Source organism: Sciurus vulgaris (assembly GCF_902686455.1).
Source record: "Sciurus vulgaris genome assembly, chromosome: 8".
NCBI classification, from domain to species: Eukaryota; Metazoa; Chordata; class Mammalia; order Rodentia; family Sciuridae; genus Sciurus; species Sciurus vulgaris.
Window position 1 is genome coordinate 96,323,168 of NC_136468.1, and position 25,634 is coordinate 96,348,801.

At 32.5% G+C, this 25,634-nt stretch overlaps 1 protein-coding gene across 2 annotated transcripts in view; it reads left to right on the forward strand.

Moving 5' to 3' along the window:
• Positions 1-24,651, forward strand: part of SEPTIN7 (septin 7) — a gene marked incomplete at its 5' end in the record, with an annotated part of 92,799 nt that extends 68,148 nt beyond the window's left edge. For both annotated transcript variants that reach the window (XM_079151505.1, XM_079151506.1), the window contains 8 exons: positions 2,893-3,010; positions 6,107-6,199; positions 7,316-7,412; positions 9,054-9,105; positions 13,126-13,251; positions 18,726-18,861; positions 22,747-22,886; positions 23,756-24,651. In XM_079151505.1, coding sequence (XP_079007631.1) covers positions 2,893-3,010; positions 6,107-6,199; positions 7,316-7,412; positions 9,054-9,105; positions 13,126-13,251; positions 18,726-18,861; positions 22,747-22,886; positions 23,756-23,795 — 802 coding nt within the window. In that variant the 3' untranslated portion in view covers positions 23,796-24,651. The remainder of the gene's footprint in view (positions 1-2,892; positions 3,011-6,106; positions 6,200-7,315; positions 7,413-9,053; positions 9,106-13,125; positions 13,252-18,725; positions 18,862-22,746; positions 22,887-23,755) is intronic.
• Positions 24,652-25,634: the final 983 nt, after the last annotated feature.

A 25,634-nucleotide genomic window follows, 5' to 3' on the forward strand; every position in this document is an offset into this window, starting at 1 on the left:
TAAAGCAGGGATGATTTAAATTTTTCATGGGTATAAATTGGAAAGTGTACTGTAAATCTTTAGAAATCTGAGACTGAATAGGCCACAACTTTATATTTAATGATAGATGTAATGATTTATGATAATAAGCAAATTTTAAGTTTAATATTTTTACAAATATGGATAGGTTTTTTTTTTTCCTGTCAGTACTAATGAGGTAAATACATTCTTATAAATAGTGTAGTGTTATTCCAGCTGTACTCTTTTCCATGGTATTTCCTATTGTCTGAATACCAGTAACAAATTCCAAGGAATTGAAGATAGGGAGATTGGCAGTAGGAAGCAACCATCTTAAATTTTCATATTTGTATCTTTTCTTCTTCACCTCTGTTTTTGTGTTGGTCAGCCTCACTACCACAATGAACTATAGTAGTCTTTAAAGTATAAAGAATTATGTATCAATCCCTGGACTCCAGTCTTCCCAATTGTAACTATATGTTTATTTATTTAAAAATAATAGTCAATATAATTAAGTCAATGTTAGTCAATGGAACAACAGACCTTTATTCTACTTTTTCTTACTGCTTTATCAAAATTAAGGAATATTACTTTAGAATGCTATTTTTACTATCTTCACTTACTCTTTGGAACATTAATATTTAGTTCTAAATAGACTGTAGATGTAAGAACTTTCTTTGGTTTTCATTGTAGTTCCTAAACAATGTAGAGAAAATCATAGTAGTTTACTTTTTTTGTCCATAAATATTTGGGCACCGGTGTCCAACATTGTGCTGTATGCTGAGGATACAGATGAATGAGAGAAAACCCTTACTCGAGATGATCTTTTAGTGAGAAGATGGGCAAAACAAATACATAGGCAGGCAATTAATATGCAGTTCATTAAATGTTATGGCCACTTAGAAAAATGTGTAGTCTTAGATTAGAGAAGGATTCACAGAGAAATTAACCAGATTCAAAAGGAAGAATAGGAATTAGACTAAATAGGAGAAAGATGAGATTGGGAGATGTTCCAGGTAAAGGTTGTAGCCTGTGAATAGCAGTTCAGTTATGGTACTTTCAAGGAATTGTGAAAAATTAATAAAGACTGGCACATTGGAAGTGGGAGATGGCAAAAGATAGGTCAAGAATGCTGAGAAATGAATCCAACTGGAGGATCTTTGTCTTCACTAGCCATGTAAGCCACACAAGCTAAGGGTCTGTCCTTTAGTAAGGCTTTTGGTCAAATAATGACTGATGACTGTAGTGTAGATGGTTTATAGGGAAATCAAAAAAGCTCACGTAGTTATCCATGTCAGAGGTCTTGGTGGCCTAAACTAAAGTAATGGAAATGGAGGTGTGTGCACATGTGTATTGGTTTTCCCCTGCATCAGATCTTGGTTTATCTTCAAAAGTGAGGATTAGACGAGAGAGGAATCCTAGATTTCAGGCTTGAGTAATCAGGTAAATTCACTGAGCTGGGAAGCATACAAGAGGAGGAAATATTGAGACTCAGGTTCTTTTAGTTTTTGCATCACTGTGATGAATATACCTGACAAAAACATCGTAGAGGAGGACAAGCTTATTTTGGCTCACAGTTTTAGAGGTTCAGTCTATGTTAGCCAACTCCATAACTCTGGGCCCAAGGTGAGACAGAACATCATGGTGAAAGGGTGTGGTGGAGTAAAGCAGCTCAGGACAAGATAGCCAGTAAGGAAAGAGATATCTCCACTGACCAGGAACAAAATATAAACCCTAGGGTCATGCTCTCAGTGACCTACCTTTTCCAACCACAACCTCCCTACCAATAGTTACTATCTGTTTAATCCATATCAGTGGATTAATCCACTGATTAGATCATGATTCTTCTGATTATTTCACCTCTGAACATTCTGGCATTTTCTCACGTGAACTTTTGGGGGCTACCTCATCTAAACTACAACATTCAACTCTCATAATCACCTCTAAACATTTTTTTTTTTTTTTAGTTGTAGGTAGACACAATACCTTTATTTTATTTTTATGTAGTGTTGAGGATGAAATCTAGTGCCTCAAGAGCTGTGCTAGCAAGCACTGTGCCACTGAGCCACAACCCCAGCCCTTTGCCTCAAAACATTCTTGCGTCGTCTCATACATGAGATTTTGGAGGATACCTCGTATCTAAACCATAACATACAGCTTTTGATTTTAGGGACCCTATGGGATATTCCATTTTAACCATTAGGTAAACAAATCTGGACTTGGGTGAGATCTAGATTGTGTATAAAATTTGGGAGTTGTTGGTCTACAGAGGATAATCAAAATCTATTGTAATGATGATAATCATACAGAATATAGAGTATAAAAAGAAGGCCAGGTAGAGAATTCTGAGGAATGTACTTCTTTAAGGGGCTAGATTACAAAGAGAATCCTAAGAAGTACATTAAAGGATCATAAAAGAGCTTATGAGGCAGTGATATTAGATGTACATAATGGGCAATTTGTGATGGTAAGCACCACATGGAAATATTTGTGACTTGAAAAGTATAGTGGCAAAGTAGTGGCAGCAGCCAGATTATAATGGAAGAAGGAATTTTGAAGATTCTCTTGAGTATCTTGTCTGAGAAGATTGTGAAATTTAATACATAGCTGATTCTAAGAAATTCTACTAGGAGCCTTTCTGGTTTTTTCAATTCTTTATTAGGGCCAAACCCCTATGAACCAGGTGTTCAAGGGCAGGAATCAAAAAGTCTTCTTAGTCACTCCAGTGTTTCTTGATTGAAGTCCTGTTCTACCTAACTGTTGGCTGGCCTAATACCTCATCAGAGTGTTTTTGATAAGTAAGTCAAGCAGTTAATTGTATTTACTGGTCATTGGGAATGTGAAGAATCTGTTTCCCCAAATTGATCAGTTTATATTAAATACTGTGTATTTCAGGCTTAAACCATTGGATATTGAGTTTATGAAGCGTTTGCATGAAAAAGTGAATATCATCCCACTTATTGCCAAAGCAGACACACTCACACCGGAAGAATGCCAACAGTTTAAAAAACAGGTGAGCAAAATAAGTTAATTCCTGGGTTTTTCCTGTCATTCATGTAATTTGCAGTTTTTACTATTTTTTCATATAATTTGTTGCAACACATTTCTTTTTGGGATTTATGGTATTGTCAAATTGTATTAAAAATAACTCCTGAAAATAATATTCTGCCTTAGTTTTCTTCTCAAAATTCTTACCCATTATCATAGCACCCTGATGCTTTGTCAATTTTTTAAATGACTTTTTAATTAAATGATTTTAATAACCCTATCACCACCCCTCTCCACACCTTATAGAATTATTTTAGAATGAACTGCTACAAGTAGGATTGCTTATTGAAAATAGCTGATTATTTTTATGGCCTTTTCACCCTGTCTCTGCATTTTGTATAGTGTTTTCCCAATAAAACAGCCAAATTCCTGTAATGAGTATATTTGTTTCACTTAACGTTGCCAACATTACTGTCATTTTTGTATTAAAAACCTTTTGGAATTAAGTAGTACCTGATCATTCTTTAGCTTTTAATTTTACTTTCCAGAAAGACTGAACATTTTTTAAGGCAGATTTTTTCATTTTTAAATTTCTTTCATGAACTTCCTGTTCAAAACGTTTGTACTTTTGAAGAATAAATAGTACTAAATATTTCCTGTATGTATTTTTATGGATTCTTTTCATTTTGGCTGTTTAGTTTTCTCTCTTTTTTTGGTTAAACCTAGGGGCATTTAACTACTGAGGCACATCCCCAACCCTTTTTATTTTTTTAATTTGAGACAGGGTCTCACAAAGTTGTTCAGGGCTTTGCTAAATTAAATTGCTCAGTCTGGCTTTGAACTTGCAATCCTTCTGCCTCAGCCTCCTGATCCACTGGGATCATGGTGTGCCACCATGCCCTGCTAGTTCTCTCTTATTTCACTGTGTAATTTCTTTCGCTCCTTTTATCTTAATTTTTATTGCACTTTATGGAAGATATATCTTTTTCTCATATATTAGAGATATATATCTTCCATAGTTTAAACTTTTATCTAAACTCATACCCAGTTATGTCAATAATATTAAGTTAAATAATGATACATTTTCCTCATTTTGTTGTGTTGATTTGTTATACATGACATTTTATGAAATGTAGGGTCAATTTCTGGAACTATCTCCCATTCTACTAGTATTTATATTTTCTGTTTTAGGCCTGTGTTTTATTTTTTAAACCACAGCAACTTTGTATTATATTTAAAAAATAGATTTTACAGTTAATTATCTCCTGTTTAATAGTTCTCTTTGTAAAAAAAATACTGTTCTTCATTTTTTCAATATAAATTTTAGAATACCTTGAAACCTATTACAGAAAAACCTGTTGAAATTTGCCTTGAAGTTGTGTTAAATTTTGAAAATGTCTTTTATATTGTTTTTACATAATATATAATATTTTCATTAGGAATATGTTTCTGTTTTCCATCATTCCTGTTTTTGTTCTATAGTGTGGTGTGAGTTTCAAATACTAATCAAATCTTGCATTGTATGTATCTCCATTGGGATTTGTAAGGAGAGCTTAGAGATAAAAAAGACAAATGATGATCTCTACTTCTAAATTTTTCACATTTTAGTAGTTGCAAACAGTTCTCTTTTTCTTTTTTTCATATTTTTCTTTCATATTTTTCTGGGAATTAAACTACAACCTTACACATGCGAATAAGTGTGTGCTTTACCCCTGAGATGTACTCCTAACCCCAGTTATCTTTTTTGTATATTTCGAATAATGTTCCTATCCAGGAGTCCCTATGAAAATCATCTAGAGAACTTTTTCAAATGAGTTGTTGGGGCCTATCCCTACCAGTTCCTGTAGGTGAAGATAGGGTTTTAGTATTTATTTTGAAAATGCTCACTCAGTTCATTTTAATATACAAGCTCTACTTAAGAACCACTGCTCTTAGAGCTTAGTACTGTTGCTTCTTTTTGTTTGCTGGTCTTGTATTGATCATCTCATCAATTATTCTACTGTTTTTTTTTTCTATGCAGGACATACCCCAGTAGTAAAAGATGTGTGGTTCCCCTCGCCCCACCCCAGCCAATTTTTAGTTCTCTTTATTTCTATCTAGTATAGTAACCATGTAACTCATTTTGTTTATTGTCTCCTTGCTGTTGAGAACACCTGCGTTGAGAGTAGCACCAAAATATAAGTGTAAGCAAGGAAGTGAGTTCTAGGTACATTAGCTCTTTGTTTGTTGCAAGTTCAGACAGTATAAGTAGTTGAAAATTATTTGGATGTCTGTACTCCATTTTGAATTTGGAGTGATTTCAGACAGGATAATATAATTCAGTCGTAGTCACTACTAATGTTGTCTTCTTTGATTTTTTGCATTCTTATTAACTCTTGAGCTTGTTAATTTCTAGGGCATATTTGAAGAAATAACATTTCTTCGAATGTTGCTCTTTGATTTGTGTGTATACACTTGTACATGCAAGGATATTTACCTATCAGAGTATAATTTTTTTCTCCTGGGGCCAATGTTATTCTTAGTTTCACTTATCCTGGCCACATAGTATAAAATTTTTAGGTGAGTTTTAACTTCTCTTGATTCTGCTGAATAAGACAGTTGGTGAGTTATATCTAGAATAAGAATCTCAGTCATTATAAATAAATGACCTAAGGCCATTATGGTAGAAACCAACTGGTGAAATCCCTTTCTGGAATCTTGTAATTTTGGAACTCATCATTTTGTAACCAAATGACTTTAACATTTTTGAAGAAATTGGATTTTGGTTTTTGTATGTCAACTTTATAGTTAAAAGAAAAAAAATAGAACTTTGGAGGCTGAAGCAGGAGGATTGCAAGATCAAGGCCAGCCTTAGCAAGTTGGTGAGACCTGACTCAATAACTAAAAAGGTCTGGGGAGATGTGGCTCAGTGGTAAGGTGCCTCTGGGTTCAGTCCCCAGTACCAGAAAAACAGACTAGCATACTATTTTTAAAATTTTAAATTACAATTTTACATCTTTGAAAAACAGTAAAGGGCCAGAAGCTGTGGTCTCATGTAAAATCCAAGAAATATTTAATAAAAATAGGGCCAACATACTAATTATGTATGGAGCTCTTTTGCTAACTATTTCTTCCATTTTAGATAATGAAAGAAATTCAAGAACATAAAATTAAAATATATGAATTTCCAGAAACAGATGATGAAGAAGAAAATAAGCTGGTTAAAAAGATAAAGGTAGATTCATTAATATATACATGTACATATATACATATACATTTATATACCTGTGTGTGAAAATATTTGGGAAAGACCCAAAATATCAATGTTTTAAGGAATTGGTTTATAAAATAAGATTGTTTAATGTTGAATTCAGCTTTGCAGGTTAGCTGTTACATGTAATGAGGCATTGCTTAAAATAGGTGAATAGCACATGCCTTTCTTAAATGGTTTTCAGTTAACTGGTTTCATATTATATAATTTTTCCCCTTAAGAAATGAGTGATGACAAGGGAGAGGATTTTTTCTGTTATTGATTGATTGATTGTAGTGGATCTAATCCAAGGCCTCTGTTATGCTAGGCAAGCTCCATGGAGTACATCCTCAGCCCAACCATTCTATTATGTTTTAGTTTGTAAGGGCCAGACAAAATGTATTTTGTTGGTCCTTTTATAAAAGCCAACCCAAAAATCCACACCAACAAGTTTTTTGTATTTTAATTCATTGTTTTCTAATACTCTGGACCTAAAAATGGTATACTGAATAATGGCAATATGTAAGCAAATAACCCAGTTATATTTGAATTAATGAAATATTTTTATCTGACCAATGAAGAATTTCTGAGGTTTTATAAAATAGCTACTTGCGTTTCTGGAAGCAAACAAGAATTTTGGAAGGTTTATACTCTGAGTTAATGTGGGTAAACACAAATCAAGTTTCTTGGATATGAAATTTTGAAGTCAGTTTAGCAAATAAAATATTTCTTGTTTTTAGTATTGTATTGTTAGTGTTGGTTTATTGATAGGACAGATAAAATTAATCACAAGCTTCATTTTTTCCCCCTAAATGCCAATATATTGTTTACCCATTTCCCCCCAGTATGGAGTGACTTTTAGCAAATAATTTGATAAAATCTACCTTAGTATTTTTAAATTTTCAGAAAAAAGATATAATTGTATTCACTGATTACCTTAGTGGTAATATCCTATGTGGCACTTTACTAAGTATTTATTGATGGCCTACAAAAGTGTTGAATTATATCAATTTCCTTGTTAATTTGTTAACTTATGTGATTTTATTCTTGGATTTGTGAGGACTAAGAGATGTATTTGAACAAGAATACTTTATTTTATAGGACCGTTTACCTCTTGCTGTGGTAGGTAGTAATACTATCATTGAAGTTAATGGCAAAAGGGTCAGAGGAAGGCAGTATCCTTGGGGTGTGGCTGAAGGTAAGGTTTTCTTCAGTGAATGACTTTTGTAAGATCTCATAAATGTGATAAAAATGTGTATTTATAATTAGTATAATACATGTACTGCATTGAAGCAATCTAGATTTTCAAGGATTGTTCTGATTTCATTTAACTTTAGTCTCATTTTCTTCATAAGTACATTCTGTATTTCAAACTTTGTGTCTTACTAAGGTAAGTATATTAAATTCTAACATTGTAATACTTTAGAAGTCAGTTGTCATCTTCACCTCATCATTAAGTCAATTTCTGTTTTCTTGTTTGAAAACATTCTTATAATTCGGAACTTCTTTACTCAGGGCCAAAACATTGCTTCTAAGAGTTCTAATGAAATCTCTGAAATAAAACAATTTGGAAAGAAGATCCATCACTTTTATTTGAGTCTCAGATGGGTCATGAACCTTGAAGAATGATTGAAAATATTTATAAACTCAGTCCTCAAAGCAGAAATCACTTTTTTTTTGACATCACATCTTTACAGAAAAATTTTAAGAGATCCTTTGTATTAGTTTTGTAAAGGGTTTTAAATGCCAATAAAATGTTATAGCAGCAAACCTTAAGAATACCTCTTAGCAATACAAGTGTTTCCTCAAATTTATGTTTGTAATATCGGTTTGATCTAATACTTAGTACTCTGTATTATAATAAACTAGTATGATTATTTTATCTCTTCATTGGCATTACTTTGAAGAATTCTGGGATTTTTAGGATATCATTCTAGATTATTGTCCATTCTAGATATCCCACCAGTGACCCTGTCCTTTGTTCCCATCTCTCTGTTGGACCCAGGGAACCTCCAGTTACTGTCCTGAGACTTTAGAACTTATGTTTATGTACACCTTAGAAATATACACTAGAGAAATTATATCTTTGGTTTGCAGTCTTTCTCCCACTTCCAAGTAGCATTCCTATCACATACACACACACACACACACACACACACACACACACACATTTTTAAAATAAAGAATTTTGAAGTTCTTGGCTCATCTTTTTATTCTGTTTACCTATGAAGAAAGTTTTATTTTTATTTTTTAATTTTTTTTTTAGAAATTATGAGCTTTCTTTATCTTTTTTTTTGTTGTTGTTGTTGTTATTATAGATGGACAAAATGCCTTTATATTATTTATTTACTTTTTTTATGTAGTACTGAGGAATGAACCCAGGGCCTCACACATGCTAGGCAAGCACTCTACCACTGAACCACAAATTCAGCCTCTGAAGGAAGTTTTTATGAAGTGACTCTCCCCTTATCCAGACTACTAACTTTTAAAAATATATTTGGTTACAGAATAAATATATTCTTGACCAGTGAGAAAATGCATACGTTTTCCTTTTAAATTTTTAGAATTGTTTGTTTCAACAGAGCTCATTTATTAGGTTTACTTGTCTATCACTGAGGATTCAGCTACAGAAAAGTAATATTTTTGTGCAATTATTTGTCATTCCTTTGAGTACTATGTTAGAGTTGTACCTTAATGAAAATTTGATCTAACCAGTTATATATATATATTCTTTCATTGTTTTTACTCTGAAGTTCCTGTGAAATTTCCTTTGGAAAGACTGGGTTTAGTGGAAATAATATATGTGGTCTATTTTTTTTTTTTTTTTTTTTTTTTACAGTTGAAAATGGTGAACATTGTGATTTTACAATTCTAAGAAATATGTTGATAAGGTAAGTTCAAACAGTGTTGAAAATAGCAAGTTTTTTTTTTTACTTCAGTAAAGTTAGAATTGTACAGATTACTTATATAAATGTGGCTAATTTAAATTGGTATTTTCATTTTAGTGATGAAGTAAGTACTTCATGGAGACACCCTAGATTCTTTCTCCAAGGTGTTAAAGTCATTAGCAAAAATACAAAATAAGTTGTGTGACTAAGTATACAATGGAAAATCAGTTCGTTTATCAACATACATTGTGTTGAGGTTTAAAACTGAAAATAGGTATGAAGAGTGGAATAGACAGGAAAACTGTACTTTGTATGTTAAAAGATGCAGAGTTTAGTAGCTGGTGAGTGGAGCAATTTTCATACAGTAACACTGTGAACAAAACCAGTCTTCCTACCTGGTGAGAAAACAGCCCTAAATTGTGCATTTCACTCCTGCTGAAAGAAAAGCAAATCTAGGATATTGAGGTTATCCTGATTAGAGACCCAGGGACTTGAATTAGAAAAGCAGCAGCTGGAGGGTTGGGGACATAGCTTAGTGTTAAAGTGCTGACCTAGCATGCGTGATACACTGGGTTCAATCCCTAGACTACCCCACCCAACCTCCAAAAAACAAACAAACAAAACAGCAGCAGCAGAGAGGAAAAAATAGTTGAATAGTTCTACAAACATTAGTAAGAAACAGGAAAGGGCACAGAATGAAATGCAGTGTTGTCTTGAGACACACTGCTTCCTCTCCCTACCTGATCCCTCTTACCAGTTCTCCCTTTCATCTTGCTTTTCCAGGCTCTCACATCAGACTTCCTTCAACCACCAATTATGTCCCTCATAATTAAATGGAAATAAAGACCACCCACTTTCCCATTGTATAGGACTCTTGAGCTATTTACAATAGTAATATACACATGGGCAATGATTAGAAATCATGGAATAATAAAATGTCTAGTCTTAACAAGTGAGGAGTAAATTTTAAGAAGTCTGTTATCTCAAGAAGTACATTAGGAAAAAAGTAAACTAGAGAGAAATTTTGAAATCAAAGAAATTGGCATGTAATTGGTATTTTTTCAAAGGAGAACATGACCAGTTGTTTCTGGTAGAAAGTAGAGGATAAGATTGATTAAACCTTTGGGGTTGCCAGGCCTCACATTATGAGAGGGTATCCTCAGAATTTTCATAATATAATATAGTGCTTCAGTTCTGTTACAGGCAGTTCTCTTTCTCTTCCATTCTTAAGATATGACTTTAAAAGAGGTAATAATGCAGTCTCTCATGGTAGCCTGTGTGAAGGAAGTGTTTAATAAATATTCATTGCCATTACTTTTACTCTCTTTTTTAAATCTGTGGTGCTTGACAGTGGTACTCTATAAATTTTTCTTAAATATTTGAAAATATATAATCAACAATTATCTTCCCTTACCAAGGGAAGGCTAATTTTACTGAGCCAGAAGCTACTTAGTTTTGTTTTGCCCAGGATCTCCCAACTAGCAAGTGCTCTACCACTGAGCTTCCGCCAGCCCGGAAACTACTTTGAATGTTTACAGCCTGGCAGCTGGTGAGGGGAACTCCCTAGTTTAAAAGTATTATAGTGCTCTATAATAAATTGACCATGTCTATAGGAAGATTTAATCAATGAAGCAGCAAGACAGTATGCATGTATGAAAATATATAAAAATATCTGATATTATACGCTATCAGAAAGATGTGTATTTTGTAGCTCATATCTTCCAAACAAAAACACCAAGTGAATAGATACTCAAAGGAAAGGAATATCAATACTAATATTGCAGATGTCTATAAACCCCAAGTAATTTAAATCTTGCACACCAAAGAGGCATAATGATTGCTTCTAAGACAGATTCAACCTCAAAGAAGTGTCATTTTGCTAATTAAGAGAACTGGTTGCTGCAGGCAAATCAAGGAAAACAAGAGAGGAAGAAAATGTTCCAAATATTTTAGGGTGTGGGAATGGGTGGTACAGAAATAACAGCAAGAAGGAAAAACAAAAGAGAAGAACACTTTGATATCAGCAATGGAAAATGGAAAAGACATTCCTGAAAGTAGGGAAAACTGTATAGCTAATTATCAAATTATTTTAAGAATGGAGGAGTGAGTTGAATCTTAAAAGGATAAAGTGAAACATGATTAAATAGAAATAAAGACTTTTATATCTGGCAAAAGTTAAAGGCTCGGTTCAGTGATAGAGCACCTGCCTAGCATATGCAAGGCCCTGGATTCAATCCTGGTATTCCTCCCACCAAAAAACAAATCAGAATTATGCAATCATTTAAAAGATTATCTTAGGAAAATCTTTCATTACCTAAAATGTTAGATGACATACAAGTAGCTTAACAATGAGTTCCCCTATTTTTATTTTATACATCTGTATTTCAAGTATTTTGTGTTTCAGTACTCTTACTAAGTACTTTTCCTCAAGCGCTTTAAAGATTTTTCAGTGATACACTGACATGTGATGTATAATAATGAAAATTATAAAATATTTTTTGTTGCCATAGCTTTTTTTATTCTCTGTTTAGAGAAACTGGTAACAGTAATTTATCCCAAAAGTCAACATTATTTATATTTTAGCTTCATTCTTTAGTTGTCAGGTGTTTTTGAAGTTACTATTATTTACCTATAGTGAGGATATGAAAGAAATAGCATGTTTTTGGTAAAAGGGGTTTTATACTGTAGTTGAAGAGGTAAGATAGTATTGCCTATGACTTATATTGGTCCCCAAAAGATGTAACAACCAAGTACAAAATTGTCATGAGTTGAAGTGCCTTAACTTCAAGGCCAGGAAGAAGACTTCCAAGAGAAAGTGGAACTCTTTGAAGAAGAGACAAATTAGCATGAGTTTCAGTTTCACCTACCAATATGCCAGGAATTGAGAGCTCTCTGACTTGACTGGAGGGCAGTGGAACTTTAAATGGAACTGTCATGGCTAAAGAGAGGATGAATTATCAAGGGACAGAGTATTGAGATTAGACTGTGGAAAACCCACTTAGGGCTAGGGTGAGTAAACTAAGCACCTTATGGAAATGTCAAAGTAGGAGATGAATCAGAATAATTAAATGTTACATACTGAGAGTAGTAGGGCTGGGGATATAGCTCAGTTGGTAGAGTGCCTGCCTCGAAAGCACAAGGCCCTGGGTTCAATCCCCAGCACCGCAAAAAAAAAAAAAAAGTTGGGTAGTGAAGTGATCAGTCATGTTCTCTGGATAAAAGGAAATATGAAAATAGCATAGCTTTAGATTTATCTTCCAGAAGAGAAATGTGTAAAATAGTAAGGATGGAAGATGGCAGGTGCAAGAAATGCAAAATGAAAGGGGTGACGAGAAAAGAAAAGATGGAATGATAGAGTACTGCCATATCACATATATGGAAGAACACTGTGTTGCTAAATAATATCAGTAGAGCCGCTTCAGAGTATCTTCAGTGAACTCTAATCTTTAAAGAATGATGAAATCATCTCATATAAATTGTATAGTATATCTCCTATGTATTGATTTTATATATGATACAAATACAGCAAGGAAAAATTCATTTAACCAAAATAGCTCATCACTGGAGAGTTTGAATAAACAGAAAATTTACTCTAAATTGATTCCTCAGTTTGAAAACAACTTGATATGTGATCTGAAGTGTTCCTGTATATTAATCTATCAAAAACTCAAGTAGTATTGCCTTAATAATAATTGCTTAAAGAAAAGCAATTTATGTAAGGTTTTGAGTTTTAGTAATGGCTAATATTTCCCTTCTTTATAAAATTAAATATATACCATTAAGGTGAATACTCATTTCATCCTTCAGAAACTGGATTTGTGACTCTTAAAATTTCATTTGGAATCTAAATTTCTGTTGGTTAAGTTGGTGTATCTTATCTTGGTCTGCTTTGAGTATAAATAAAGATAGATGAAAACCTTCTTCATTAAGAATAATCTTTTGCTCTAAGTATGAAATTTTTGTCTTGGTAAAATTTTGAATTTGCATTAATAAAAGCAAACTCTTCCTATTTGTTTATGATAGAACACACATGCAAGACTTGAAAGATGTCACTAATAATGTACACTATGAGAACTACAGAAGCAGAAAACTGGCAGCTGTGACTTATAATGGAGTTGATAACAACAAGAATAAAGGGCAGCTTACGAAGTAAGTATATATGCTTTTTCCTCCACAGAAGGTATTACTTATATCATAAATAATCATATTGTTTCATTTTCATCAAATTTCTTCTTAGTACTCATTAGAAAATTTGGATAAAGTTTCCTGTGCATAACAGCAGAAATTTTTTTTTGTTTTTTTTTTTTTGATAGTTTTATATATTGCTTTTTAATTGTTGGAGGAATTTTTTTTTAAATTTTGTTTCTTAATCATGCTTTCTCTTCTGTTCATTTGCCATCATCTTAATAATCCATGTACCACATATTTAATAGAATTCCAGTTAGAAACTAAACATCTTTTAGCAGATAAGTTTTTTGAGGAAAGAGAATAGTTATCATTAAGATCACTTTACTTTTAAGGTAAATACTCCTTTTTTTTTTTTTTTTCTGCCATTACTTCAGATCTATTATGGCATTCAAAATTTAATGTTGTCCCCAAATGTGGTGGTGCACGCCTGTGATCCCAGAGCCTCAGGAGGCTAAGGCAGGAGGATCTCAAGTTCAAAGCCAGTTTCAGCAATGTTGAGGCACTAAGCAACTCAGTGCGAATTGCTAAATAAAATACAAAATAGGGCTGGGGATGTGGCTCAGTGGTCAAGTGCTCCTGAGTTCAATCCCTAGTGTCCCCCAAAAAAGAAGAAAAAATTCATATTTTGGTTTAGAATATAAGCTAAATTATTTAAAAAATGTTAGGCATTGGATGGTAAGGTGGATTAATTTATCATTTAATTTCTGAGGCAGTTTTAGGTAAACAGTGTGCTGAACTGTGGAATAAAAGTAAAAATATATTTGTTTTGCATATCTGAAAATTGGTCCTAGAACAATTGTTCTGGAAGGACTTAAGAATGAGAACATGTGGTTAAACACTGAAAGGTAGCTGAGCTTCTCTAGTCAAATACTAGCTTGTCTAAAGCTCTCTAGAGACTCAAGAAAGACTTACTGTCTTGATATCTAGCCAGGTATTACCTGTATCTAACAAAGGTTTTTGGTACTTTTTAAATCCTCAGGGAGAGTGCATCTTACGCATTCCTGTGTGGCGGTGGGGGGGTGGTAGGTGGTTGGAAGCCACGGAAAGCGAGACCTCCCCTATCAAACACATTCAACAAGGGGTTGTAAAGAAAAGGGGGGTGGGGAGGAGAAGAGTGCCATATCCAGATTGCAGAGCTCCTTAAAGAAAGGAGATGATCCCCAATAAGGAGAGCTATACTTTTTTTTTTCTAATCTGCTTTTTAGAGTTTTATCTTCTGCTTTCTTCCTTTATCTTTCTTGTACCTTTTACTTAAAAATCATGGTTTATTGGTGACACTTTTTCTGAACTCTTGTCTATCATGGGCACTAATTAAGACGGTTGATAACACTCCAAGTTTGGGGGCACATCCTGTTATTTCTTTCCTGCTTGTCAGTTCATTTCTGTTTTCTATAGCCTTCTTCACGTCTGGTCTTCGGATAACTTTACAAGTAACCAAGTTCCTAAAAATGAATAAAAATAAAGGTTCCAAAGCTAATCCTCATAACTCTTCATGAAAAGGTTTTCAATTATAAAAGTTTCCCCCTAAAATTAAATTTATTCAATTATGTCCTTCATTCTTTGTTCAAGTGTTCTTTTATAAAAATATAATAGTTGGGGTTTTATTTTATTTATGATTGGTTTTAATGCTTTCATTTGGCAAAATAAAATATTGACAAATACTGTTTCCCAAAATTTTTGGAAATTTTTGTTCATCTCAGTTAAAATGAAATTCCTTTGGAAAATTTTATGAGCAAACTACAGTGTGTCAAATACATAGTGTCTAATTAACCATTGGAGCAAAAGTATTAAATGGTACTAGCTTAACGTAGTCTTCAGGAAGACCACACACATAATTTGAATGAAATATGGATCATGAAATATAAGCCTGGTAGAACTTCGCTGGGTCAGCTTCATGTGGCCCTTGCTGTGATTCTGTTACTGGTCACCCAAAGGGTGAATTGTCTGGTGGTTTTAAAGAATTCTAACCCTGTTAAAGAGAACTCTGAAAGGAACTAAATTATATCTTTGGGAATTTAATTTGATATTCAGGTTACACAATAGCCTTTTTCTTTTCCTTTTATGAACTTTTCCATTTCTTTGGGTTGCTATTAATTTCTTTGACAAGTTTGGGTTCATAAGCTTTTAGTATATCTGTGGGGTAGAGGAATTTCCCATTAAAAAACAGACAGGCAGTAATAAAATTTAAATGATTTTTACAGCTATCAAATAGGTTTAGTTGGTGAAAAAGAAATAATACTAAGTGTGATGACAAAAAATGATCCTTTTTTTCTACATTTTCTACATTATAAGCACAATTTTTGTATTAAAGTTTTAAAATATTTTAATAAAGATGACTGGAAGTAGAATACTAATATAAAACATTGAAGAATTTAAAAATTTAATTTAGGTATGCATGAACTTTTCTCATAATATTTGAATATTAGTTCATGTGATCAGAGATCAAGTATTTTTATAAGGCTGAAGAAGTATCTCATACATCAACTATTGCAGATTTCTTTGAAAAGTACACATATTTAATAGGTTTGGAACTTTGAACAGGCTGTCAGAAGATAATTAATTGCATAGCATATTTTCATAATGATGTGGGAATAGTTATTAACAATAGAATTTGGGGAATAAATTTTAACAAATTTTATCATGAAATTTTAACTTAGGGCATATACCTTATTTAATTCTCAAAGCTATACATTTGCCTTTATTTGCTGCTTTTTGTGTTGTTTAAGCATGTTAAATCTCTCCATTTTTTATTCTTTTAGGTATGATGCAGTTGGAAGGCATGTAAAGGATTATTTATTTTTCCAAAGATATAAGCAGTTTTGCTGTGTAGATTCTTAATATTTAAAATATGAATTCAAAAGTAGATTTCAAAGTGTCATTAAGTGTTTCTCTGTAGTTTCATATTTTTCCTCAATAGTTATGTAAATATAATTGAGGTGACAAAAGGTTTACTCTTTGTAAACTGGTAGCCTTTAATATGTATGGATTACTGTAAATTCTTTATGTGAATTGCCTGTTTCTTCCCAGTTAAGTAAAATTAGTATTTTATAGATAGGTTATTATAAGTAGGAATATGTATTTAACATTAAAATAATTATGATTCTCTCAAGTCCTAATTAATTTATTTATAATATTGAAATATTTGTTTTTGAATCATGGCTATATTGTTAGATAATCTAAGTTGCTTAAGTATACATACTCAATTATTTAAAGACTGTCAATTCAAGCATAGTTACTAGATTATAGAGTCTAACAAGGATTTTTTTGGGAGGGTTGGGGGAAGTGGGGTTAGAAACCCTTTGAAAAGCTAACAAAAGCTTTGGGTCCTCTAATCAGAAAAATGAACTCAAGCACACATCTTTTGGGATGCTGCTTCAGGGTAGTCACCGACACTCTGCCCAAGAGATCTGAGATCCCTGTGTTTTAAAAACACCTGCCATTAGCTGGGTGTGGAGATACACCCCTATATTCCCAGTGACTAGGGAGACTGAGGCAGTAGAGTTGCAAGTTGTACAACTGTCTCAAATTTTTAAAAAAGAGCATTGGGCTGTAGCTCAGGCAAAGTACCCCTGAGTTCAATCCCCAGTACCATAAAAAATAAAAAAATAGTTTAAAAACACCTGCCATTAGTATGAGAAATATTAAGAAGGGTTTTTTTTTTTTTCCTTGTGGTGGTACTGAAAATTGAATCCAGTGGGCACTCTACCACTGAACTATATTCCTAGCCTTTATTTTATTATTGTTTAACATTTTGAGAAAGGGTCCACACTAATTTGCCCAGGCTGATCTAAAACTTTTCAGTCCTCCTGCCTTAGCTTCCCAAGTAGCTGGGATTATAGGTAAGCACCACCACACCTGGCTCTCATCACCTTTTAATGAAATAATGATATTACCCTTGAAAATTTCCTTCAACAAAATTTCCTGCTTTATAAATGCAGGCTTTTGTTCTAAGTTAGTATGCGTGGTTTAGTTCATTTTCATAACTTCTGCTTAGTTTAATTGGTAAAATACACTACAGGTCTGCAGATAGAAGTAAGTTTTCTTTTGGAAAGAAATATCCTTGAGTTAAATAACATTCTAGTTTACACTTTATAAGCAAATCATCTTGATCACAGCAGTACATCTTTGTTCTCCCTTTTTGCTAAGAAATATTGGTAATAGCTGATATTCTGTCCTGTTTACTTATTTAGTATATATTGCTCCTCCTTGATAGGAAAGAAGTACTGTGGATAGTCAGAAATATTCAGCCTAATGAGAGAAGTCACCATAAGAGTGTGTCACAACAAGGTTAAAGTGATTAGCTCTTTAAATTATGGGGAAATTTTAAAAAAAAACACTTAAGATAAAATCACCCATTTAAGTGTATTCGGTAATTTTCAGATAGCCTCAAAACAACAGAACCCACTTTTCACTCTCCCCTGGATATTTTGGCATTCTCTTATATGTTTAAATGTGCTAGCTTTAAAATAAAACTTACCTGTAAATATTTTCATTATGTGAAAAATGGTAACCTAATTATGCAGAGAGATTTGAACTCATGAACTTTAATGTCCAAATTAAACTAAAATAAGCTTTTTTATTTAACTGTGCTTAATGCCTATTTTCTGGCATTTCAAAAATGAATTTTAAAATATTTGGTCATTATTTCATGCACGTGTATGTGTTTAAGGCACTGAACATGTTAAAGACTTAAAACACTGAAATATTTGAATGCAGTAGAATGAAATTTCAAAGTCATTAAAATTGTAAGAGGCCTAGAAATATTCTGCACACCTGAATAGTATTCTAGGTATTGACTGGTAGTGTTTTTGTTTTTTGTTTTTTTTAAGCATTATCAGTTCAGTTATCAGATAGTTTGAATTTTTGTAGTAAAATGTAATTTTGATGCAGTAGTTATTGCAGAGATTATAATACCTGAAATTTTAGTGGAACTAAAAATATACTTCATGTATTAACTCAGTTTCTTTTTTCACAATTTCAATTTTTCTTTAAAAAAAATGCAAAATTAATTTTTTTCTATTTTTCCATTTTGTGACTGTATTTGGGGAATGTTTCCTTTCTGTTTTCCTTCTACAGTTCATTTTGTGTATCATTACAGTTGATGTTAACAAAGAGCCATCTCATAGTTGCTTTGGTTATTTTAGGTCTTATAATTATTAACTAGTGATTGAAGTTTATATGTGACTCCTCACAGAAGGAAGTTTTAGGTTAAAATTTTAAAGTTTCTAAGGATCTTATAACCCATTTGTACATAAAAGAATCCATGTTGTGTGTCACTTAAAATGTTGTAAGTAAAATATTTCAAAAATTATTTTGGTACATATAAATAATAATGGTGTCTGTAGTATTTCATGTGTGTCCTTAGTTCTTTCAGACTTTGGTATTACAATTTTCATTTACAAATGTTTAATGATTATTTTTAATGTTCATGACAGGAGCCCTCTGGCACAAATGGAAGAAGAAAGGAGGGAGCATGTAGCCAAGATGAAGAAGATGGAAATGGAGATGGAGCAGGTGTTTGAGATGAAAGTCAAAGAAAAAGTTCAAAAACTGAAGGACTCTGAAGCTGAGGTAATCTAATATTCCATCTCTTACAGACATAGTATTTTTAAAATAATAATGTAAACTTTCTGCTTGCATTTTTTTTCAAAATTAATTTCATGCACTAGTGTAATAAAATGGAGAAATCAAAACAAGTGTTACATTTATTATAAAATAATGTATACTCAATATGTAAGGACTTGGATACAGTATGCTAGGTGGGAGACCTAATATAAAGTAGTCAGAATACTTATAATGAATTATTAAGAGTGATAATGAGCAATGAAAAACTTTTTTGATTTACGAAAAACAAAATATAAGCCATTCTACATAAGCAATATTTAAAAACTGAAGATCAGAGTTATGAATTGATGTAAAAATAAAAACTAGTTAGAATAATAATTGAACAAATTTATATGTGATGAGAAATATCTTAATTGAACTAAGGGCATGCCTGAATAAAATGGACAATGGCAAGGGAGAAAATGAGGGAATATTATTCTTGTGAACAAGTTGGACCTTATTTATAATATATATCAAATTAATTCCTAATACTGGGGCACAGTGGTGCCAAAGTATCAGGGCACAATGGTGCTATCTTAAAATCGTCATGATGTTGAGACTTACATGTAGTTTCTATTAATTAAAAAAAAAATTGGAGAAATTTCCTTTATTAAAGTAACAAGAAAAGATGGAGAAAGATATATTTAAGGTAAGAATCCCTTGAATAGTTTTGATAGATGTCTGAGAACAGTCAAAGAAAACTCATAGCCCCGAATAAGTGATTTCAGTATTAGGTTTGCTCAATATAAATTAGTTATTATAGTAAAAATTATAAAATAATAATGGTCTTTAAACATATAGAATGACAATAACAAATATTTTTAAAACAATCTTTAGTGATAAAATTTAGCAAGATCCCTTTTCTGTGTCTTCATCAATAATGTTTTTATCTAAATATATTAAAAAGATATTCAGATCTCCTCCTTATATCCTTAGAGTTGATCTTACTGCTTTTGTAGTTATTGAATAATACACTGAAACCTTTTTTGACTAAAAATATAACCAAAAGCACTCTAATCCATTGATAGAGTGCATAACGTCAATATCCGATAACTTTGAGGAAAGTTTTTATTCTACATTTCTCATACATTACTGAACTTTTCTTGTAATTTCTTATGAAAATCTTCACTATTATCATATTTGTTGTGAGTTTAATTTAGTAGGCATATAGAAGAATTCCTCTTGGTTTAAAACTACTGAGCCTGTAGGAAAGCATCCCTGTCACCTGCCATTAAATGCTAGTAGTAGTGCCCTCCTAATCATTTGCCAACCAAAATGTGCAGGCATATACCCTTACTTAAGAATTAATTAAGAATCTCTCTTATGCTTATTATAATATGAATAATTAAAATAATTAAGAGGATATTTTGGAGTCAAGTTTGCTCTTTATTTATCAGCATGTCATTTAAGTATACCTTTTGAGTCTCTACCTCCTAACTAATGGCATAATATGAAAAATCCATATCCAAAGGAGGGGGAAAAGTAATAATAATCAACTGGTTTATCTCCACAATGAGAGTCCATCAAAAAATCTAGATACAGTTCAACTTAATTTGATGTAGACATAGTTTAGGAGCTGTTCTTAAGTATTATAAAACAGGCAATTGTGGAACAGTAGCCAAAGGCCCCTTCAGGAATTTTCATAATTACTCTGAATAGCAAGAGCAGTTTTGAGAAATTACTTTTTGAAAGTATTGAAAGGGACCTGTGAAGAGATCTGAGCCAAGTTTCCCCCTATACTCTAAGCCTATCTAATTAAGTGTGCTCATTCCTCTTGTTTTGTGGAACTCTCCACCCCAGGATGTGCTTACCAACATAACTGTGGTAATAAGTTTGAAAAGCATCATGACATATAAATATGTATATAAACATACAGATTTTTTAAAAATAAACCCTTTTAGCCTTGCTTAATACAGTTTATCCTCAAATTCTTTCTGCTGGAAATATTTGTGGGCATAGCCACTTATACCTAGCAGTACAGTGTGTCAGGTACAGTACACCTCTTGTGCATTATGTTATTTAATCCACATTATAGCCCTACAAGGTAGGTATTACTGTTCATCCGCCTCTCAGATCAGAGGAAGGATAATTAAATTGGTCAGTGCTACATAGTCATAAGCCAGCATTTGAACCCACTTAACGCTTAAATTTCCTATTAATCACAAGACAGGTCCATAATCCTGTTTTCCACAATTTCCAAAGCATAAAGGCTGTGAAAAATGCAGTGTGAACTATAAGTTTTTATCCTGCTTATTGTATTTTCACATTTTACAGCAAAAAACAAGGTATTCAATTACAGTTGTTACCCACATAGCCCAGGAGGTGTTTTTAAACATTACATACCTCCTCCTAAGTAGTTATTGCCTCCTCAATATGTGAAAAATTCTCAACTTCAATACATATTTGACCCAAGGGTTTCTTGAGAGTAAGGGATTATGACCTGTATTTTTATTTACATGCAGTTGACACAAACTATAATTGCTTATTTGTATGTAAATGTAAGTTTATGAGTAATGAATGTCTGTGAGCCTATTGCGCAGCTTAAGAAATACAGCCATATCAGCTCATTTAAAGTCTTTCCCTTATTGTATCCCTCTCTTTCCTAATACTAGAAGTAACTATCCAGCATCAGTTGTATGTGCATTATTCCCTGGCATTTAAAAATAACTGGAAGCATGTTCTTATGTTCCTATTTTCTTACTAACTTGCCATCATCGGGAAGATTTTACCTCAGAATCGACTCATCTTTGCTTAAATGTATCTTAGGTGATTTTCTTTTCTAGGAATTGCTTGAAGTGTTTGCAGTAGCAATAAATATGAAGTTTTTGTGGATTTGTAAAATAAGAAAAATTGTGTGCAGAATTATCCAAATTCAAGATGTTAACTCACCAATAAGTATTTAATAGAACATAATTTTTGGACAGCTGAAAATTTTGAATAATCCTTGGGCATTTGGTATAGTAGGATTTAATCTAAACTTTTTTTTTGTTTATTGACTATTCAGAATAGATTGACTAGTTTCTTAGTGAAATTATTATTTACCTAATGATTCACTAGACTTAAGCTTTTTGGCTGTGAAGGTAGTTTGCATGAATGTTTCCCCATCTCTCAGTCAGCAGTCTTTATTTACAGCATTGATTCTTAGTGTAGTATGCATTATCTGCATTAGAATCACTGGAGTTTATTTATAACTTGTATTTATGGACCCAGAGGTTCTAATTCAGTATATCTGTATGAGTTCAGGTTTCTGTTTTCTTAAAAAGCACCCCAGATGATTCCTATGAAGACCAGTGTTTGAGAACCACTCCTTTACAAGAATTAGGGGACATTACCCGTTACTGGGATCTTGGGGCTCTTAGGTCCTTAATTAACTTCTTTCTTTCCCCCTGTCTCAGCTTTCTGAACTTGGAATTAAGAGACTTAGGTTCAAGTCCTGGTATTGTCACTTTCTGGCTAGTGATCTTGAGCAAGTCACTTAAATTCTGCAACTATTTCCTCATCTGTACAGTGGAAGCAATGATGTTTTTCCTGCTCAGCCTCCAACATATTTGTGACTAAAGAAAAATGAGATAATAAGATAATAATTGTCCATTATAAAGTACTACACAACTGTAAGTTTGTTGCATTTTTTTTTTTTTTTGTCTCCCAAGATTATTTTCTTGGGTCACTGGTACTTTGGGTGGCAGGTCCTACAGTAGGAGGAATCCTCAGCAGTGCTTTTCAGGTGGCACTCTGAATTTATAGCAGTATGTCTCAGTGTCCATACTCTTTAATATTAGGATGCCTGGATGGAAAATTTTTCTGCCTCTGATTTCTTAAACAGTTTTTATTATATATCATACTGTGGTTTAGCTGCAGCGACGCCATGAGCAAATGAAGAAGAATTTGGAAGCCCAGCATAAAGAATTAGAGGAAAAACGTCGTCAGTTTGAGGAGGAGAAAGCAAACTGGGAAGCTCAACAACGTATTTTAGAACAACAGAACTCTTCAAGGTAACTCATATCAAATTCTTAAGAAATATGTGTACTAATGTTTTAAATAATTATTTCCCTATTTAAAAAACATTAGAATACCATGTTAAAAGTTCTCACCTACTATAATGCATCCTCAACGCAGTTTTTTTCATGGGGGTTTTTACATGGATGGATTCATTAGTGTACTATAACAGTATTTTTCCAGTACATTTTCCATAAATTACTCTATAATTTATAATTACAATTTAACAGCACAATAATGTTCTCTCCAGTTTACTCATCTTCATTGATTTCTTACCTCTCTCCCCCCAGTTGTTGGACATAATGGTTATTTTCAGGTTTTGGTGTACATAGAGAACAGTGCTACTAAAAGGTGTTTATACATTCAGGGGTATTTTAATTGTATTAAATGGTTTCTTTAAGATAGACTGCTTAAGATATGATGATGTATATCTGATTTCTACTACGGTTAATCTATTCCTCCTCAATTTTAGTATATATTAACTTTTTGCTCAAAGATGATGAAAAATATATTTGGAAAAGCAAAGGTACTTCATAATGCAAATAGCAGTAGAAGAAAAGGGCACCCTTAGCTGAAGTTTTTCAAAGTGTGCTATTTCATTTGGGAAGAACTGTTCTCAATATTAAAATTATTAAGATGGCTTTGCTATATTTTAATGCTTATCCTGAAATTTTGTTTAATATTTGGTTGAAAGTACTAATATAGAGTAGCATTGTCTTCATAGTTTACATCTTACAATTTTTTTAATGAAAAAGTAGTGTTTGAAAATCTAACATATGTAGTTGGTTAGCAATTGCTACCATATGTTGTCTTTCATATTTATAACATGGTCACTCATCTCAGATGTTTTCTTCTAATCACTCAGGACCTTGGAAAAGAACAAGAAGAAAGGGAAGATCTTTTAAACTTTCTTTTGACCACCAGTTATGTATTAGTTGCCAATATGCCAGCTTGGACATCAGTGTTTGTTGGATCCGTTTGACCAATTTGCACCAGTTTTATCCATAATGATGGATTTAACAGCATGACAAAAATTATTTTTTTTTTGTTGTTCTTGATGGAGATTAAGATGCCTTGAATTGTCTAGGGTGTTGTGTACTTAGTAACAGCTCTAAGTACCTTTCTACATTTTCTTTTCCTTTTTTTTAATTTTTATTAAAAAGACGTCTTCAATTTAATGCAAGAGAACATTTTACTATTGTACAATCATGTTCTGGTGGTTGATTGTTTACAGGATATTCCAGAATAAAAGGACTCTTGAAGGTTTTCATCGAGGATAAATTGCCATAATATGATGCAAACTATGCTTCTCTATGATAATTATAATACAAAGGTTCCATTCAATGCAGCCTATACAATAATGTAATTTAGTCTAACACAGTTGACCCTATTTTTTGACACTTCCATTGTTTAAAAATACACATGGAAAAAAAAACCTATATGCTTACAGTGCACCTAGAGCTTTTTTATAACAACCTCTTTTTTGTTTGTTTTGGATTCTTTAAATATATATTATTCTCATTTAGTGCCCTCTTTAGTCAGAATTTCATTACTGCTTCATTTTTGTAATAACATTTAATTTAGTTATTTTCCATATATTGGCCCTGCTAAAATAGAATATAGCATCTTTCATATGGTAGGAACCAACAAGGAAACTTTCCTTTAACTCCCTTTTTACATTTTATGGTAAGTAGCAGGGGGAAAATGCATTTATAGATCATTTCTAGGCAAATTGTGAAGCTAACGACCAACCTGTTTCTACCTATATGCAGTCTCTTTATTTTATTAGAAATGGGCATCATGGCCTCTTAAAGAGAAAAAAGTCACCATTCTGCATTTAGCTGTATCCATATATTGCATTTCTGTATTTTTTTGTTGTATTGTAAAAAATTCACATAATAAAACAATGTTGTGATGTAATAGAGTGCAGAGTCTTAAATATTCTAAAGTTGATACACAAGTAGACTACGTTTGGTAAGAAACTTTTCAGCTTGAAATTTGCCTCCATCACAGCAACATCTCTAATGTTGCTTGTCTTGTTTAGAATGCATATGAGCTGACTTTCTGATTTAAGAATTACGACATCTCTGACTCATTACTATGTTTATTTCTCTCAGTAATTTCTAATCCATTTGGATTAGGCATATTCAAGTTTCTGGAAATTACCCCCCCCCCACCACCACCACTAAAGGCAAAATGTTTTACCATGTTTACTGTTTTGAATTAAGCAGAAGTAAGTGATCATTCTAATTAGCCACTATTTTTAATTCAGAGGCTGAAGTATTTAAATAAATCAGTATGCTGGAAAGATACTTATTGCTTTTCAGAGATATTTAGATCTGAATTTTAAACATATTACAAAAATTACTCACAGAATCTTAACTTTACATAAATACTACCTCCCCAGGGCCATTTTTTGAAGTAGATCTCATGAGGCATTAAAACCATGATTTAAACATTTACCCTTATTTGATGGCTATGACTAGTTAAAAATTGCTTTGGAAGTTTTGTTAATTCTAAAATGTCATCTGTGTGACTTTTTAAAAAATAAATCTCAGTGGGATTATATGCTTACTAAATATGCTTAAGAGTATGTTATGCATGTCTTATGCAAGGCAGAACTGTGATTTTCCTCCCCTATACCTACCCGGAAGTGTGGCTGTTAACAATTCCAAGACCAGAATCAGATGTTCAGGAAAAATTACAATAGCAAGATTTGTTTGTTTGTTTGTTTGAATGTTTTT